This window comes from Cynara cardunculus, assembly GCF_001531365.2.
Source record: "Cynara cardunculus var. scolymus isolate 2C chromosome LG 12, CcrdV1, whole genome shotgun sequence".
NCBI classification, from domain to species: domain Eukaryota; kingdom Viridiplantae; phylum Streptophyta; class Magnoliopsida; order Asterales; family Asteraceae; genus Cynara; species Cynara cardunculus.
The window spans coordinates 28,078,429-28,095,093 of record NC_037539.1 but is presented as its reverse complement, the minus strand read 5'-3'; the positions used below and the strand labels follow the sequence as shown (position 1 = coordinate 28,095,093).

The window sequence follows — 16,665 nt, the reverse complement described above, 5'->3', positions numbered from 1 at the left end:
AACATCATCGTTTTTTTAAAATCACATAAGACCATACTATAATATCGACTGAGATAAAAAATAAAATAAAATATTAAAATCAAGATGTATCTCGCTGCATTGCGCGAGTACCCTTCTAGTATAATATAATAGGTTTTTATTCCCCTGGGGATGACTTCGGTACCGGACCGGTTGGTACCAAAACTTAATGAATGTGGCTGAAAATGAGGACCGAAAACCGAACCGCTTGTACAAATTCGGTACCGGTTCGTAAAACTCAGGACTAGGACCACTTGGGACCAAAAATTGAAAGTGTGTAAAGAAGCAATCAAAACCAATCACGAATCAATCGCAAAAGTTCAACAATCAAAGGAAATGGAAGCCGATTTTTTTAGATGCTCGAAACCTTATGATCAAAGGGAATAGGAGCCGATTTTTTGATTGATAGTTATTAGGGCCGATTTTTTGATCAAAGAAATAGTTATGGAGAAGGTTTTAGGAGAATATATGGATTAGTTTAAGAGAAATTATAGTTAGTTTAGGAGAAGATATGGATTAGTTTATGAAAAAACATAGATGGGATAGGAATAGTCAAGGTCCATTAAAATCCAGTTTGGTTCAAGGTTTTTTCCGGGAAAAGTGGTTGGTACCGCGACCGAATAACCGATTTCCGATTTGTTGTATTCTTGGAACCGATAACCAAACCGATAACATGACTTCAGTACTTTCGGTCTGGTCCCGGTTCGGGACAACTGGTAGTCTGAGTTTCATCCCTACATTCCCCTACAAGCACATATTTCTTTTCCAGGTTAAATTGGTCCCATTTTAATTAACAAGACTGAACCAAACAGCCCATGACAAATTAGCTTACAATTTCCAAAACGAAGGACCATTGAAGAAAGCATAAGTACGGATCGAAAGAACCACAAAGTGATGCCTGATTAGTTTGAACTTGGCTCCAAATATCAAAAGTACCTGGAGGTCCCAGGTTCAAATCCAAAAGAGGAATAAAATTCCCCTTGTAGCCATGGAGGTTCAATCGGTGACTCCGGGCTATCTGCAAAGCAGATGGTTGCCCTGAGATTAATCGGCTCACATAGCCGGTTGGATATCCACGTTAATAAAAAAAAAAGTATGGATCCAAAGGCCTCAACTTAAATTCTGATCATGATGTAATTGTAACCTCCATTGCACTCCTCAACACAATATTTAAAGAAACAAAAACAGCAATTCATATATATACCAACTGAACTGAACTGAACTAGACACAAGTTACAGATAGCTCCTGATTTTGAGCACCAAGATGATGCTCTCCACTCCATTTACCATCAAAATCTTTCAGTTTTGTAGCATATCTTATAATCATATTTTGCCTTTGGCCACCCTAATTTAAGACATAAAACACTAAATGTTTGTGTGTTCTTTTACCATCATAACCAGAAAAGCCAAAAGCATCACCACCCGCCCGCCTTCTTCACTTTTTCATATACCATCTCCCAACAGTTAGTTTCGTGCTCCGCCATAAAAATCAAGCACATTTCACAATCCCATCTACTTAAAACACACAAAAAAACTATAGTAACTTTAATCTTGCATTTTGGCCTCTAATAATACGATAAACTCTCAAGTATTATAATAAAACAGCATATTACCTCTTTAGTCTAGATCTTCAATTACGTCAGGTAGTAGCCACCCACGTCATCCACAAGATAGTTAAATGCTGCATTTCCTCCATAATCAATACCATCATTTGCAGCTATTATTGGCTTGGAGGAATTCTCTTTCTTTCCCCTCCCTTTACCAGACCTTTTAATGTTGTTCTCTAATGGAAACTCAGCGGTAAGCCTTCCCATTTGCTTTTGTAGATCAGCAACTGAATCATTAGCAATCTTTCCCTTTGGACTTTTTTTGCCATCAACAAGCTTCAGTTCCAACCTATACAAGGCACAAGCATCACATTTGCTGATCTCATACTCGTAGAGATGCCACTCCAAAAACTTCATTGGCTGTGGGTCCATATAATAGGATCTCTTCAGCCACCCAGATTCGTTAATCACCTGTTTTCTTGATTCATGCCAACCACGCCCGTTGTAATCTGGGAGTGATCTCTGTTTTCTGTTCCCACTCTCAAATGCCCTTCGAGGCTTGTCAAAAAACAACCACTCTCGTATTGTCTCACCCTCAAAAACTGAGAGATCAAAGAGCTCTGAAACAAGATGATCAATAAAAGGGGAAAACGTCAAGTATAGAACATAGGATGGATGAAAATTGCCACAACAGACTAAACTTTATAGGCCATGAAATATATCTAAATATCCTAATGGACTGCTTGATAGGACTTAAGTTTATAGGAACAAACAATAATGCGTCCGATGTGAAGGTGTTACAATAAGTTGATATGTGTTTTTGGACTTCCTAACAAGTTTTTTAGATATAGTTTTTGAAATAAAACATCATATTAGTCTTTTTATATAATATTATTTGAAAATGCTTCTTATAAAAACAAGTGTCCTCTAAAAAAATTTGTTAAATGTTCTATAAAAAACTAATAGAACATTTTATTTCAAATTTGTCCGGAAAAACTTGGTAGGACATCCGAAAACGTCCTATCAACTTATTATAACACCTTTATATAGGACGCACAACTGTTTGGTCCTATAAACTTTTATTGAAAGGATTCGGTCTCATGAACGTAAGTTTAAAACTGTCTGTTAAGACATTTAAACATAATTGGTGTCCTATAAAACAATTTTTTTTGCAGTGTGCATGACAAGAAAGGAAAGGAAACAAAACGAAACTAACCAGGTGCATTCCATGGAGATTTTGCAGTAGCTGCCCCCTCACACTCCGGAACACCAACATCCTTTCCCTGAAACTTGGCACTAAGCGCAGCAAAAAGCAAAGTATCCTTCAACTCAATACCTTTAGGTCGTATGACGGGTGTCATCCCAAATCGGCCTTCATTTTGAGCAATTGCAGCATGCAAGCTGCTGCAATAGTCAGGAAACCAGCCTTGAACAGGCCTCTCAGAGCACCAGCCTTGTGTAGCTGGTCTGGGACAATCCCAAAGAGCACATTTTGGTCCCAAGAAAGCAGAAGGGGGAGGACAAACAGTAGGCATAAAGCCAGTCATCTGGGGTAAAGCATCTTCTCCCCTGCAGAGACCCATGCCATCGAACCCACTAAAAAAGTTCTGCTCAAAGTCTTGAGGCAAATCATATGAAAAATAATCCAACTGAGTAGCAGTAGCAACACCCATATTATGTACTCCTATATTGTTAACACCTGAAGCAGATCCTTTGCATTGACCAACCAACTGGAACCCTTGTTCCTGACCTGTCTGAGTAACAGCAAAATCCTGTAACCCATTATACTGTTCATTAGGACTCCATATGAAGTGTGTTGTAACCCCTTATTAGTTAAGACAATGGTTCTCATAGAACAGTACAAGTGAAGTACTATGACATACAATTGCCATTTGTTGAAATTATAGCAAAACAAGTCTAAAACTATTAACATAATATGTGCACACTTAAAGATATGAAATGCTCTCCAAGAAGATTAGAAGCAAAACTTGAGCTGAAAACAATAAGCACACAAAATCTCGGGCTGTTGTGTCTAGTAAGTGAGAACTAATATGCGATAGAAATTTTTCTGTTTGTGTGAGAAAGTGATAGAATTTTGTAAGTTTAGTAACTATTTACCTATTACGCCATGAACATGGATATTTATTTCAATCCAGTTAAAGCACAATAAAAACAAGTGCCATAAAAGTCATAGTTGTCAACCATAGAGATGGATAGTTTATGCCAAGAAAAGAGGGAAAACGATTGTTTAAAACAAGTTCAGATGGTCTTAACTAAATCATAAAGAAAAGGCATGTACCAAGTACATGATTATGAAACAGAAACTACAGATATCAAACATTTATAGAACAAGGGCACCCTATGAATAAGAAGGCATAGTAAATGATGATCCAATGGTCAAGGAGACCATAATGACATAGTGTAAGTCATCTTTGAGGTAAAATAGTGAGGTTGTATCAGAGGTTAGGATCCATGAGCAACCTTATTGTTGCCTGAACACCTTCATAGAAAAATGCAAGTAATAATGGGCAAAACTTCTCTTCTCCTTGGAAGCCAATGGAAGTCACTGATGTTAGGACTACATACTAAAAGAGAGAGTAGAATCTAAAGACATTAGAGGAGATACAGTTTAAAGCTTTACGTCCTAAAACGTTTAATAATATAACACACGATGCTCTCATTGTGTGGCATAAATTGAAGAAAGTTTTAATAAACTTCATCTAGCACCTCTCTGTCAAGTCCATTGAGGGTTAGAGCACAGAAGATACAAAACGAGTATATCAGTTATCTCAAATTAATGTCAATTAGAGGCATCAATACTTTCTCTATCACCAAAACGATCCTTGTGTGATTCAAATCTAAGCATTAAGTTGACTTCTAAAAGTCAAAAGTGGACTCCTATTGAGTTGAATCTTGCTCTTTTATCATTTTCTTACAATGTACAAAGCAACAACCCATGTGGCATTCACCATAATAAGAGGGAGTCTTCGCACCAGCCTATAACAAAGATAACAATAAAATACTCTTTGCACCATTAGCCATATAATCAAACCAACATTGTCTCTTCCATTTATTGGCAAACAATAATTTCCTGCATGATATGCCATGGAAGAAGGGCAATCATTTCATGTTTGGCAACCTTTTGAGTATCAGATAATATGCTTGCACTTAATTGTCTTTTCTGAACTTAATACGGATGCTGGAACAACCACAATTTCTGTTACAACATATACGAGTTACAAACTTGAGACATTGCTGGTTTGGCATGATAGTGATACTCCATCCAATAAATATAACGCACATAGGAATAATAAGTGACATATGAGCATCATTTTGGCGTTAAGCTTGATTATGAAAAATTGTTTTCTTCAATTAAAAAAATCAGTAACTATATTAAACCATTCTTAAAACAAAAATGAAATCTGGCGTTATAAAATAAATTGTTCATGTCAACTCTGAATTTCAGAAATAATAGATTGAATTTCAAAACAAAACTGTAATCTTCTTTTGAGATGAGGGAATACAAAACAAAAAAGAAAAGGGAAGAAGCTGCAGAACTGATCCTTCCAACAGAAACAGTGGGGTTAGGATCTCCAGGAAAGATCAGTTTAAACTGAAGACCCAACTCTTAAAAATGGATCCCATTTGACCCACCCATTTAACCCAGCATATAGTTCAAGGGAAAAACCATGGATAACAGTGCCAGCATAAAAAATTAATGTATAAATCATAGGGTGATAAAGGCCGAGGTTTGGCTAAATGGCATTTGACAATTAGACGCTTCATAAACATCTCATTTCTGGGCAGAACAGAGTTCTCTTAAACGTTTATCCTAAGTAAGATTATAACCACTCAGAAATCACATATCCAGATGTATTCATTTTTCAAACTGTCATTAGAATTTTTATTCAAAATAGATCATTTGCTTTAAGCCTCTAACTAAAGCATGATGCACAAGAGATCTTTGGTTTTGAAGCACATACTTAGGACTAGAGGATAACAAGTAACACAAAGAAGAAACTATCAATGCAAAAAAAAAAAAAACCTGGAACAAGGTAGAACTCAGTGATCAGGAGAGCAATTATTCAAGATAAAAACAGAAAGCTGGTTATCAACTAGACGAAAAAAGAAATGCAAACACAAGAAAGCTGGAAATCATGAAGGATCATTAATTTGTATAACTCTAAATTTATAAAAGACGGGCAAAGTGCTCAATTGCAAATGACTCTATAACTAGGTCTAACAATGCATGCGCTAATAAAAGCACTCAGCAAAAAGGGTATGACATCACCCTCTGGAATGTCCCCACTTATCGGCCCCCACTTTACCGGTCCCACGTCCATCATAGGGGAGGTAAATCGCATGTCCCAGGCGCAGGTGGGTGGTGCCTGGAGCCAAATCCAGACCTCCCACTCATTCTGCAAGGATACCCACCTCCTTACTCGTTAGGCTAAAGCCCCGGGTACTACAGAAGCACATATGCACCATAAGGAACTCCCTACTATAGCCTGCAATATCATTCGTGAAGCATGGATAAGTGATTTGAGTTGAGGTGTTCACAACAACTCAAGGACTAAGAATGCGCAATTTTGCCAAAACAACATGAAAACCTCATTCCATAATCAGATTGTTCCATTATTCTACCAATGTCCTGTAAACTTATCAGCTACTTGCCAGCATCAGAAGATGTACACAAATCTTAAGTAAATAGATCACCATAACAGATGGTCACCTCATGAAAAGCTGCACTTTCACCAGCTTTATGACAATCAGGATCAGGTTTCGGGGCAGCTAATCCACTGGTTGCATCATCTTCCTCATCGCATAGTTGCAGAAGCCTACTTATGTCTGGTGAGAAAGGGCCCACACTTGCACCCTGCTTCAAAAAGTCAAGGAAATTAATATCCCCATCGATAGTGCAAATTAAATCCATTAGCATCCTAACCCACACTAACACAGTATCTAGCAAGTACTCTTTGCTTTCACAGACAAGTTCACTAGAGCCACTGAGTACCAGAAATAATCCCCACACCACGTGGTTACAAACAAAACAAACTGATGAATGGTAAAGAAGCCTCATTCCTAGTGATACTACTCATGCCACCCTTCCCACACTACAGATTGTACCATATTACCAACAGAGGCGGAACCAGAATTTTTTAGTGGTGACACAAAATAATTATAGTTACAAATTACAGTACAAGAAGATAAGAAATCAGATCCAATTTTAATGATTTGCGAAACACAATGGTGGCACTTGTAAAAAAATTCACCAGCATGAAACGTTTAGTGGTGGCAGAGGACCCACTAGCTTGTAAATAAATCCGACCCTGATTACCGACATACCAGCACAGTCATGCAACCCAAACAAGACCTACCCGTAAACAACAAGAAGATAATTTAACAATATGCCAAACCTGTTGCAAAGAAGAAGCAGGTGAAGGCTCGTTAAGTTCATTCTTCCATTCTTTGAGCATCTGATTAACCTGTTCTTCAAGCACAACCACATCAATGCTACGGCTCTCCTTCCTTGCGGACTGCAGATCCGTAAACATTCCATGGAGGTCCTCCACGCGGTTCTTAGCCCTATCCTTAAATATCTGGTGGGACCCCAACTTGCATTTGGTACCTTTCCCCATTCAAAACCAATAAAATATAACCTAATCCTTCGCTGATTGGCTCTTCTGAATTCTCAATGATCGCCTGTCACACATCGACACCAAAAAACCCTCAATTTCATACAATGAAACGCCGTAGAGATTATAACAACTTGGAACTCAACACCCTAATCGCAAACCCTAGCAAAGACCATAATCCAGCAAAAATCACCCCGATATACTAAATCAACGAACAAAAACCAAACGAAATACAATCATAAATAGAAAATTCACAAAAGTGTTACCAAACAAAAAAAGAGGAGATCGAAGCGTAAATTAGGGAGAAGAAAAGAAATTGATCCAAGATTACTACTACCTTTTTGATAGTGAAATCAGCGAAAGCAGAGGGTCGAGCAGAGAGAATTTGCCACTCTTTTACTGCTGTGGGTGTCTTCTCTCTCTCTCAGGAATTTCTGGTTTTCTAGATTTGCTTTAATCTCCAAAGAAGCAAAAAAGTGCGCACCCTACGCGGCAAAAGTTAGGAAAATACCCCCAAACCCCCCAATCCCATATACCAACCTCCAATTGTCATTGTAATTTGTCCAAGAGAAATGAATTCTAATTAAACAGAAATATGAGATGAATTGTATTGAGAATCATAAAACAATCTTTTAGGGAGCATTTGGTACAATGGACATGATAGAACAGAACAATGATTCTTGTCTCATGTTTGACATGAATTTTATGTGAAACAGACAGGAACAGAATGGAAAAAATGGAACAAGCCCGTTCCACCCCTATCCCATGGAACAGAAACTTAAATCTCAAGAACTCTCAAGTTCTTAAATCTACTTTTCAATTCTTAACTCAGTATTTCTTTAAAAAAAGACTTTACGTGACAACCGTTTTGAAAGAAAACAACAGTATCTTTCTCAATTTATAAACCACATTTGAGAGATACAAAATACCCTTTCTCAACATAAAACAGTTTAAAACTGTTAAACAACATTTGTGAAAAATCACAGTTTTTAAATTACAATACTTGGGCGATAAATGCCCCTTATCGGCCAACACATTGGCCGATGACCCCTTCCTCATCGGACAACACTTATCCGGACAACACTATCCGAACAAGACTTGAATTGGTAAACTTACTCACCAGTCATACTATCCGGTAATAATCTCATCGGATAACACTATATCCGGTAACCAACCTCACTGTTCAACATCTATCCAGTTAACTATCTCACCGGTCAACACTTTACAATATAAGGAGTTAAACAAACTAAAGCTTTGTCTGATGAGCATCCTCATCGGACAAGGCATGCTCGATCACATTCCAATCCGGTCAACACTTAAAAGTTTTAAATACTAAATCATTAAACACTTGGGAAATAAAATGTATAACTGGATACTCCTGTCCGATAAAGGTCTTCACCGGACAGAACTGTGTCGATGAGTTAAAACACTCAACATCACACCGGTCAAGGCTTGGCCGGTACCCTCATTAGACAGCACTCTGTCCAATTACAGGCCCTTATCGGCCCATAAACTCGTAAGAACAAATATACAAAATGCAAATACATACACCAGCAGATTCTTAAAACCATGAAACCAATATTCATAATCAATTGCAAAGTTTGAATTGTAGTAAAACTCACCTTTATGCAAGAATGAATTGAAGAAGAAAGAAACACTTAGGAAGTAGCTTCACTTTGATCCCAATTCCTAGTTTCCAAATTTAACAAGTATTTTCACACAAATTTCTCTCTCACATATTTCTTTCCAAAAAATGGCGAAAAACCTTTGATGGGTCACCTATTGATTTGGTGATGACCCACTGATTTGTTCCTCTATCTTAACAACACTTAATAGTTATTGGTTTCTTTGTATATTGGTCTCTTGGTATATACTTAAGCCATTGGCAAAATCGAAGACTAGCCAATGTGAAGACACAAGGTCACCGATGCGGTGTTGTAGATCAACTGTCTAATATACATACTAAGACTCCTGAGTAGTTGAATTGAAGATTGAAAATATTTTGAAGCTATAAGCCGATTGAAGAAAGATCTTCAATGACCAGAGATTGAAAATCTTCATAGACCGAAGATTAAAACTCTTCATGGACCGAAGATTGAAGATCTTCATGGACCAAAAACTTGTGAGTAGCTGTTTGAAGCTACTAATCTATCCAAAGAAGATTTTCCTACAGAATGACCATATCTCTACAAAAGTTTGTCTTTGCATGAAAAGTTTTGTATGCATGTTGTGTACGAAGAAAATGAGATATCAACAATGGTCAAGTCAACCCTTGCCTTCTTATCCTCAGGTGACAAGTGTCCCCATGTATTAAATGTTGAAGGTAATATAAAAGGCAGTGTGCATCTCCCATGCACACCACTAGCTTTTGAAAGATCACTTAGTGCATTCTCAAGGCAATCGGTTATTCTCTTCTACTCCCTTGCTCTCCTGTGTGTGAAGAAAAACTTATTGTTCTTAATTTCCTTTCAAGAACTCTTTGTGTTGTTCTTGTAAGTTCTTCTCCTTGTAAGATTGTTTAGGTTAGGTTTTCCTTTCCTATATTCCACAACAATCTTTTGTATCTTTGTGTGTTAATTCATGATATACATCAATAAGAATTAAAAAGTTAAAAAAAAGTCTATGTAATTGTATTCAACCCCCCTCTACAATTACTTTCTGTTTATTGTTATCCCCTTCGGGACTAACAATTGGTATCAAAGCGGTTAGCTTAATCTCATAACCTAGATCTGCAATGGCCTCTTCTTCTTCCAACTCTGCTCCTTCCAACTTTGCTCCTTCTTCTTACCACGACAATGGCACTATTGCCAAACCTCCCAAGTTTAACAAACAACTTTCCTATGTGGAAAAGTCGCATGACACTCTTCCTTGAGGATGTTGATAGTCATATCTCTCTATCCTCAAGGATGGACCCATTGTTCCTAAAGTACGGCTTCATCATGGAAAGAACAAAGATGAAGGTAACTCTTCAAATGATTCTGATGATGAAGAAGAGAAATCTGACTCTACTGGAAGGTTCATCATCAAAGATCCTTCACAGTACAATGAAGATGACAAAAGGAAAGTTTCCTTGGATACCAAGGTAAGGGCTATCATTTCCTTTTCTCTTCCTGATGATGTTTTCCACTCCTTGGTAAACCTCTCTATTGCTAAGGACATGTGGAACACTCTCTGTGTTCTGTATGAAGAAACCATCAAAGTAAAGAAAAGCAAGAAGATTGGCCTCGTTAGGCAATATGAGCTCTTTGTGCATAGGAAAGATGAATCTCTCATTGAGTACTACAACAGGTTTAACAGCCTCCTCAATGATCTGAAGTTTCATGGCAAAGTCTATGAAAATGAAGAAGTCTTGTGCAAGTTCATGGACTATTTACCAGACTTCTAGGAAAACATATGTACTTGTATCAAGACAAGCAAAGATCTTGAAAATATGCCTTTTACTGCTCTTTATGGAACTATCCATAATTATGAGCAAACCAAGCTTTTGAAAAAGGCATTATTAAAGAATCCCAAAACTTCTTTTGTTGCTCTTCTCTGCAAGGATACGAGGAAGCCAGTCAGTGAGCCTCGTATAACTTATCTGACTAAGTCTAAAGAAGATGTTGTCAGAAAAGAAGAACTTGCTGAAAGTTATGCTGATGAGGGTGATGAACCCACAATTAATGACTTAGCTGAAAACATGGCCATGATGGCTACCAACTTCAAAAGGTACGCCAAAAAGGGTTCTCCTAAATTCTCTCCTAGATCTAAGGTCACCGACCGTAGAACCTTAGATCAACCTAAGTCAGCTCCTCTTGATCTGTCCAATGAGGAGTGTTTCAACTGTGGCAAGAAAGGTCATTTTGCTGCTGAGTGCAAAAGCAAAAAGATCTCTAAGCATCATCCTTCTCAACCCTCTAGCCGATCCTCTCATGACAAGTACAAAGCAAAGTACAAGAGAGAAAAGGCAAAGAACCAGAGCCTTCAGAGAAAAGGTAAGGGTCTCATGGTTGAGACTCTTGATTGGATTGATGAGCCAACCTCTTCCTCCAGTGATGAGGACATGGCACATCTGTGCCTTATGGCCAAAATTTAGGAGATACACGACTCAGTAAAGGTGTTATAACCGGGTCCTGGGTTGAGGTAATTTATACATGCTTATTATGAGGATTACGTGAAATATGCATGTCTAAGTTGAAATACATGATATTRTGTATGTGTATATGTGCAAAGATGACATGAYGCATATGATTTATACATGTATGCATGTGGTGTGAAACATGCATAAGGTGGTSTATAATTRTGATAAATTATTTGGGTGGACATTATTTTATTATTTAAAAGCTTATATCTTCATGGTTAAGAAACCATGAATTTTATAATGCAAAATCCACCGCCCAAAGTTATTTCTATTGGACAAAATCTTTCACCGCCTTTGAAGTTTTATTATTAAAATCCTCCACCGCCTAGGTGAGGATATTTAAAGAAGAGTTTGATAAGGTTATCCTTATCACTGTCACTCTTTTAGAAAAGAACCTGTGTGTGTAAGCTAAAGTGTTCTACAATATTCTGTGTTAAGAATAAGCTGTTGTTGTGTGTTTATCAGCAAGAAATCTGTTTGATAAGGTGAGTTTTAAACTACTGTTGAGTATAAACTATGAGTTTTCTTTTAAAACTACCTTTGTTTATAAATTGTGAGTTTTAAACTACTGTTGAGTATAAACTGTGAGTTTTCTTTTAAAACTACCTTTGTTTATAAACTATGAGTTTTCTTTTAAAACTACCTTTGTTTATAAACTGTGAGTTTTATTGTTGATTATATGCTATGAGTTTTTATGTTGGTTTTGAAGAAAAGATGGTAAAACTATTTTGATAGTTTTAAAGGTGTTACTGTTATTGTTGRAAAGATAAAGAGGAGTTTGCTTCTTTAAAACAATTTTGGAAATGACATCCTGTTCTGAGGATTTTAAAAGGGATATGAAGTTTTGGGAGATCTTCCTACCAAGCGTGGTGACTTAAGTCTGTTTTGGTATGGAAGTGGTTTTTGTAAATTGTTTCTACCAAGCGTGGTGACGTAAGTCTGTTTTCGTATGAAACTTATTTTTAGTTCCCTCAGACATGGTGACTTTTATCTGTTCTGGTTTGGAACTGGGAATGGGTACTTTCAGACGTGGTGACTTATGTCTGTTCTGATAAGTAGTCTTGTTTTGATGGAGGAATAAGAGTGGTATATTAAGGAGGGGTGTCTTTTGGAATAAGAGTGTCAATTGTGTGTGAATATTATAACTCCTACTATTATGTCTTTTAAGACTACAATGGATTTGAGTCCTTACTTCTTTGTGATTTGAGAACTCAAAGATATTGTTCTTATTAGAAATAATGGTATTGATGTTATTAGGAAAGGGAAAACTTGGCCTATGGCCATTAGTATTGGTTAAAAGTGTTTTGAAACAGAATGGTTATTTTCATGAGGAATCAGAGGGGCCCTGGTTGTTCCTTGTAAGGAACCAGAGGGGCTCTGGTTGGTCTTCATCATTGGACCAAAGGATTTTAGTTATTGATTTGAAGGATGAACAAGTTTTTACTAAAGGTCTTATTTGGATTAAAGGTTTTGTATCTTTTGATAAGAACTTCTATGTCAAAATCATGCTTTTGAAGTTTTAAGAAAAGAAGTTTTATACTTAGTCTTTTTATGAAAAAACAGACTAGAGAAGCTCTGGTTAAGCATTGAACCAGAGGGGCTCTCGTTAAGCGTTGAACCAGAGGGGCTCTGGTTGGTCTTGTCTTTTGAACCAGAAGCTCTGGTTAGTACAACCAGAGGCTCTGGTCGAACATGACCTTTTTATAAATTACTTGTTTTATGAAAAAGGCTATCTTATTGATTGAAAGTTTATCTAAAGACCATTTTTAAATTATATGAGTCAGAAGTGCTGGTTAGTACAACCAGAGGCTCTGGTCATGAAGACCAGAAGCTCTGGAAGAGAGACCAGAGGGGCTCTGGTCCTGTGTTGAAATATATTCTAAGTATAATTTAGTACAACCAAAGGCTCTGGTCATGAAGACCAGAAGCTCTGGAAGAGAGATCAGAGGGGCTCTGGTCCTGAATGTCGAAATATATTCTAAGTGTGGTTTAGAACCAGAGGCTCTGGTCATGAAGACCAGAAGCGCTGGAAGAGAGACCAGAGGGGCTCTGGTCCTGGTTGTCGAAATATTTTCTAAGTGTTGTTTGAAACCAGAGGCCCGATGGACCAAAGTAGTATGTTTTCAGTTTTATTTCATAAGATGTTTGATTTGAAATAAATGTTTTGGTGATCTTCACCCTGCATTACATAGAAGGGAACCTCACTAGACATTCATGTCTAACCCTCATTTCGTGTTTTCAAATTATGTGTGCAGGTAATRATAAGGGAAAGAGTATTGTGTGAATTATTTCCCTATATGCTTAGCTGTTTTTGGAAGCATAGATGATAGGATGCAAGAGCATGTACTTTTGAAATTTTGGGTTGTGTATTTTATATTATACTCTTGTATCAAGGACCTATGTGGGGAAAACATGTACTTTATATATGAAATATGTGTTATATGCAATGTGTGGAATTGGGGTGTTACAAAAGGGATCCTCCTCTACTGCTGCTGCTGATGTACCTTCTACCTTCAAGAATGCCAAAGATTTGGTCAAACCAAAGAAGGTAAACAACTTCTCTTCTCTCTCTGAACCTGAAAAGGTTCAAGCTTATGATTCTTTATCTGTTGATCTTTACAATGCTAGATCTGCTAAAAAGAAAGCTAATCTTGAAATCAAAAGTCTAACTAGTCAGTTACATAAATGCATGAATCAACTGAAATACTTTGATAAGTTGAAAAATGACCTGAAAGAACAAAAGTTAATAAACAATGTTCTTAACAAAGAAAAAACTAAGGTTTATGAGAAGCTTGAGAAAGAAAAAGTCATTCTTCAAAAATAGGCTAGATCATCCAAGAACCTAGATAAAATCTTACATGATCAACTTCCTAGTGAAATAAAGACTGGCCTAGGTTATGATGATCTGGATTTATGTGCTCCTGATGACTCTATGTGCATTTTTCTCACATTCACTCTTCCTTCTCTTCATCTCATTTATCTGACTTTATTGGATCTCTTCTCCTAGATCTAATGATAATGGAAAATCTCTTAAGTTCAGATTTTTTTTGTCAAAGCTAAAATTCTAAACTCTAAATATGAGAATGTTCCTGTCGACTGTGTGTTTAACTCTCTCTTTCTCTCTCTCTCTTATGGAATCTCCTGATGCTTGCTCATCTAAATCTAAAATATCTGAGCATCTGAAGCATCCTTTGAATTGTCGTTTCTCTGCTGCTGAGAAAGGCAAGTCTGTGGACAAGCCTATCAAGAATAAGAAGCCAAAATCCAAACTGAAGATGAAACATAAGCCTTCAGCTACCTCATCTCAGTCAGCTGTTGCTTCTCAGTCTGGTATCTCAGTACCTTTTATTACTGAGTTTGTTCCTTGATCAATTTTCTTGAAAAAGACTTCCAAGGTTTCTACCTCTTCTCAGAAACCAATCCCTGAGTCTGAAAAAGGGATTCTTGGTCCAAAACCCTCTTCATCCTCTATTCCTCTTTCCAAAGCTTCTTCTTCTCTAAAAAAATTGAAAAAGCATGTCAACATAGTTAAGCATACACCTTTAATTTTTATTAAACATGTGTTTATTTATCGAAAGTGTTATAATTGTGGTGAAACTATTCATATGGCCAAGAACTGTCCCAAAGAAAGAATCTCTACGCTAGTAAAAGAAGAGAAAGAAGAAAATACTCCTAACCCCAATAGACCCATTGTAAAATGGGTACCTAAAAACTGATTTATCTGTGTTTTCATGGCTTAGGACACCGACAAGTATGGTACTTGGATAGTGGATGTTCAAGACACATGACTGAGAACAAGTCTATGTTGATCAACAATGTGTCTGAACCTGGTCCTTCTGTAACCTTTGGAGATAATGCCAGAGGTATTACTAAAGGATATGGTGTTCTTTCTAACGGCTCGATTACCTTCAACCGAGTAGCTTATGTGGATAGACTGAAGCACAATCTGCTAAGCATCAGTCAACTATGTGATCTCAACTTCATTGTAAAATTTGAAGAAAACTAGTATACTATTCTTGACTCTTCTGGCAAGAAGGTACTAACTGGTATCCGAAAGGATAATGTCTATGTGATCAACATGGATTCTTCTAGCTCTTCCGACGCCAACATCTGTTTCTACTCCGAGGCTAGTGTTGATCAAAATTGGCTATGGCATAAAAGGTTGTCCCATCTCAACTTCAAAACCATCAACAATCTTTCTAGTAAAGATCTGGTTATTGGACTTCCGAAGATGTCATATGTTAAAGTGAAGCTGTGTGCTACTTGTGAAATAGGCAAGCAAACCAAATTAAGTTTCAAGTCCAAGATGTGCTCTTCTATTTCTGTTCCTTTGCATATGTTTCACATGGATCTCTGTGGTCTTGTGAGCGTTCACAGTTTGGGTGAAAAAAGTTATACTCTTGTTATTGTGGATGAGTACTCAAGATATACTTGGGTCTTCTTTCTTCAACACAAGAGTGATGCAGCTGAAGAAATTATCAACTTTGTGAAGCGGACTAAAGTCTTGAATAGTCAACTTGTCAGATCAATTCGAAGTGACAACAACACTGAATTCAAAAACAGTGTTTTTGACTCAAAATTTCTCAGCAGTTCGGACTCCACAGCATAATGGAATTGTTGAAAGAAGAAATCGTACACTATGTGAAGCTGCACGTTCTATGCTAACTGAAGCAAGTCTTCCGACCTACATTTGGGCTGAAGCTGTTAAAACTGCTTGCTTTACTCAAAATAGGTCTATAATTGTGAAAAGACACAATAAGACTGCTTATGAAGTATTTCATGGTAGAAAACCAAACATCAGCTTCCTTCATGTGTTTGGTAGTGCATGCTTTGTTCTAAATGACAGAGATCAGTTAGGAAAGTTTGATCCTAAATTTGATGAAGGAATCTTTGTTGGTTACTCTCTCTTATCTAAATCCTATCGATTGTACAACATGCGTCGTCAGTGCGTTGATGAATCTGTCAATGTCAGATTTGATGAATTTGGATCGGTGCCTGCAACATCATCATTTCAAAGTGATGATCTTGAGTTTAACAATTGGTTGGAATCTCACTCCTCTGAGAATTCAACTCCAATCGGTGGACCTCCACACTTTAATGGAGATGTTGTCCCACTTATTAAGGAAGATGAGAATGAAGATCTTTCATTCAACATGAATATACCATCGGTTAGTCCTAAACAAGAACCAGCCGATCCAGCACCCCTTTCTTGTGTGGAACCCTCAACTGGTGTCGATGTTCCTATTTCTTCTACTAAGGACATCGGTGACCCAACTTCAGTAGTTGTTTATTCCAATCCTCTRACGAATGTTGACGGTGCCTCTACCTCTCTTCTTCTTCCTCA

General features: G+C 37.2%; 1 protein-coding gene across 5 annotated transcripts; it reads right to left on the bottom strand.

Moving 5' to 3' along the window:
- Positions 1-1,155: 1,155 nt before the first annotated feature.
- LOC112522584 (transcription factor VOZ1-like) lies at positions 1,156-7,647 on the bottom strand. 5 transcript variants are annotated; one of them, XM_025131804.1, is made up of 6 exons: positions 7,539-7,647; positions 6,983-7,268; positions 6,298-6,444; positions 2,782-3,337; positions 1,632-2,185; positions 1,156-1,533 (listed from the first exon to the last, which is right to left on the bottom strand). In XM_025131804.1, the coding sequence occupies exons 2-5, from the start codon at positions 7,202-7,204 to the stop codon at positions 1,653-1,655; spliced, it is 1,458 nt and encodes a 485-aa protein (XP_024987572.1). In that variant the 5' UTR covers positions 7,205-7,268; positions 7,539-7,647; the 3' UTR covers positions 1,156-1,533; positions 1,632-1,652. The 5 variants fall into 5 exon arrangements, with proteins under 5 accessions (XP_024987572.1, XP_024987571.1, XP_024987570.1 ...); XM_025131803.1 differs by having other exon boundaries at positions 1,156-1,530; positions 6,983-7,363; positions 7,539-7,645; XM_025131802.1 differs by having other exon boundaries at positions 1,156-1,530; positions 7,539-7,645.
- Between the last annotated feature and the right edge of the window lie 9,018 nt (positions 7,648-16,665).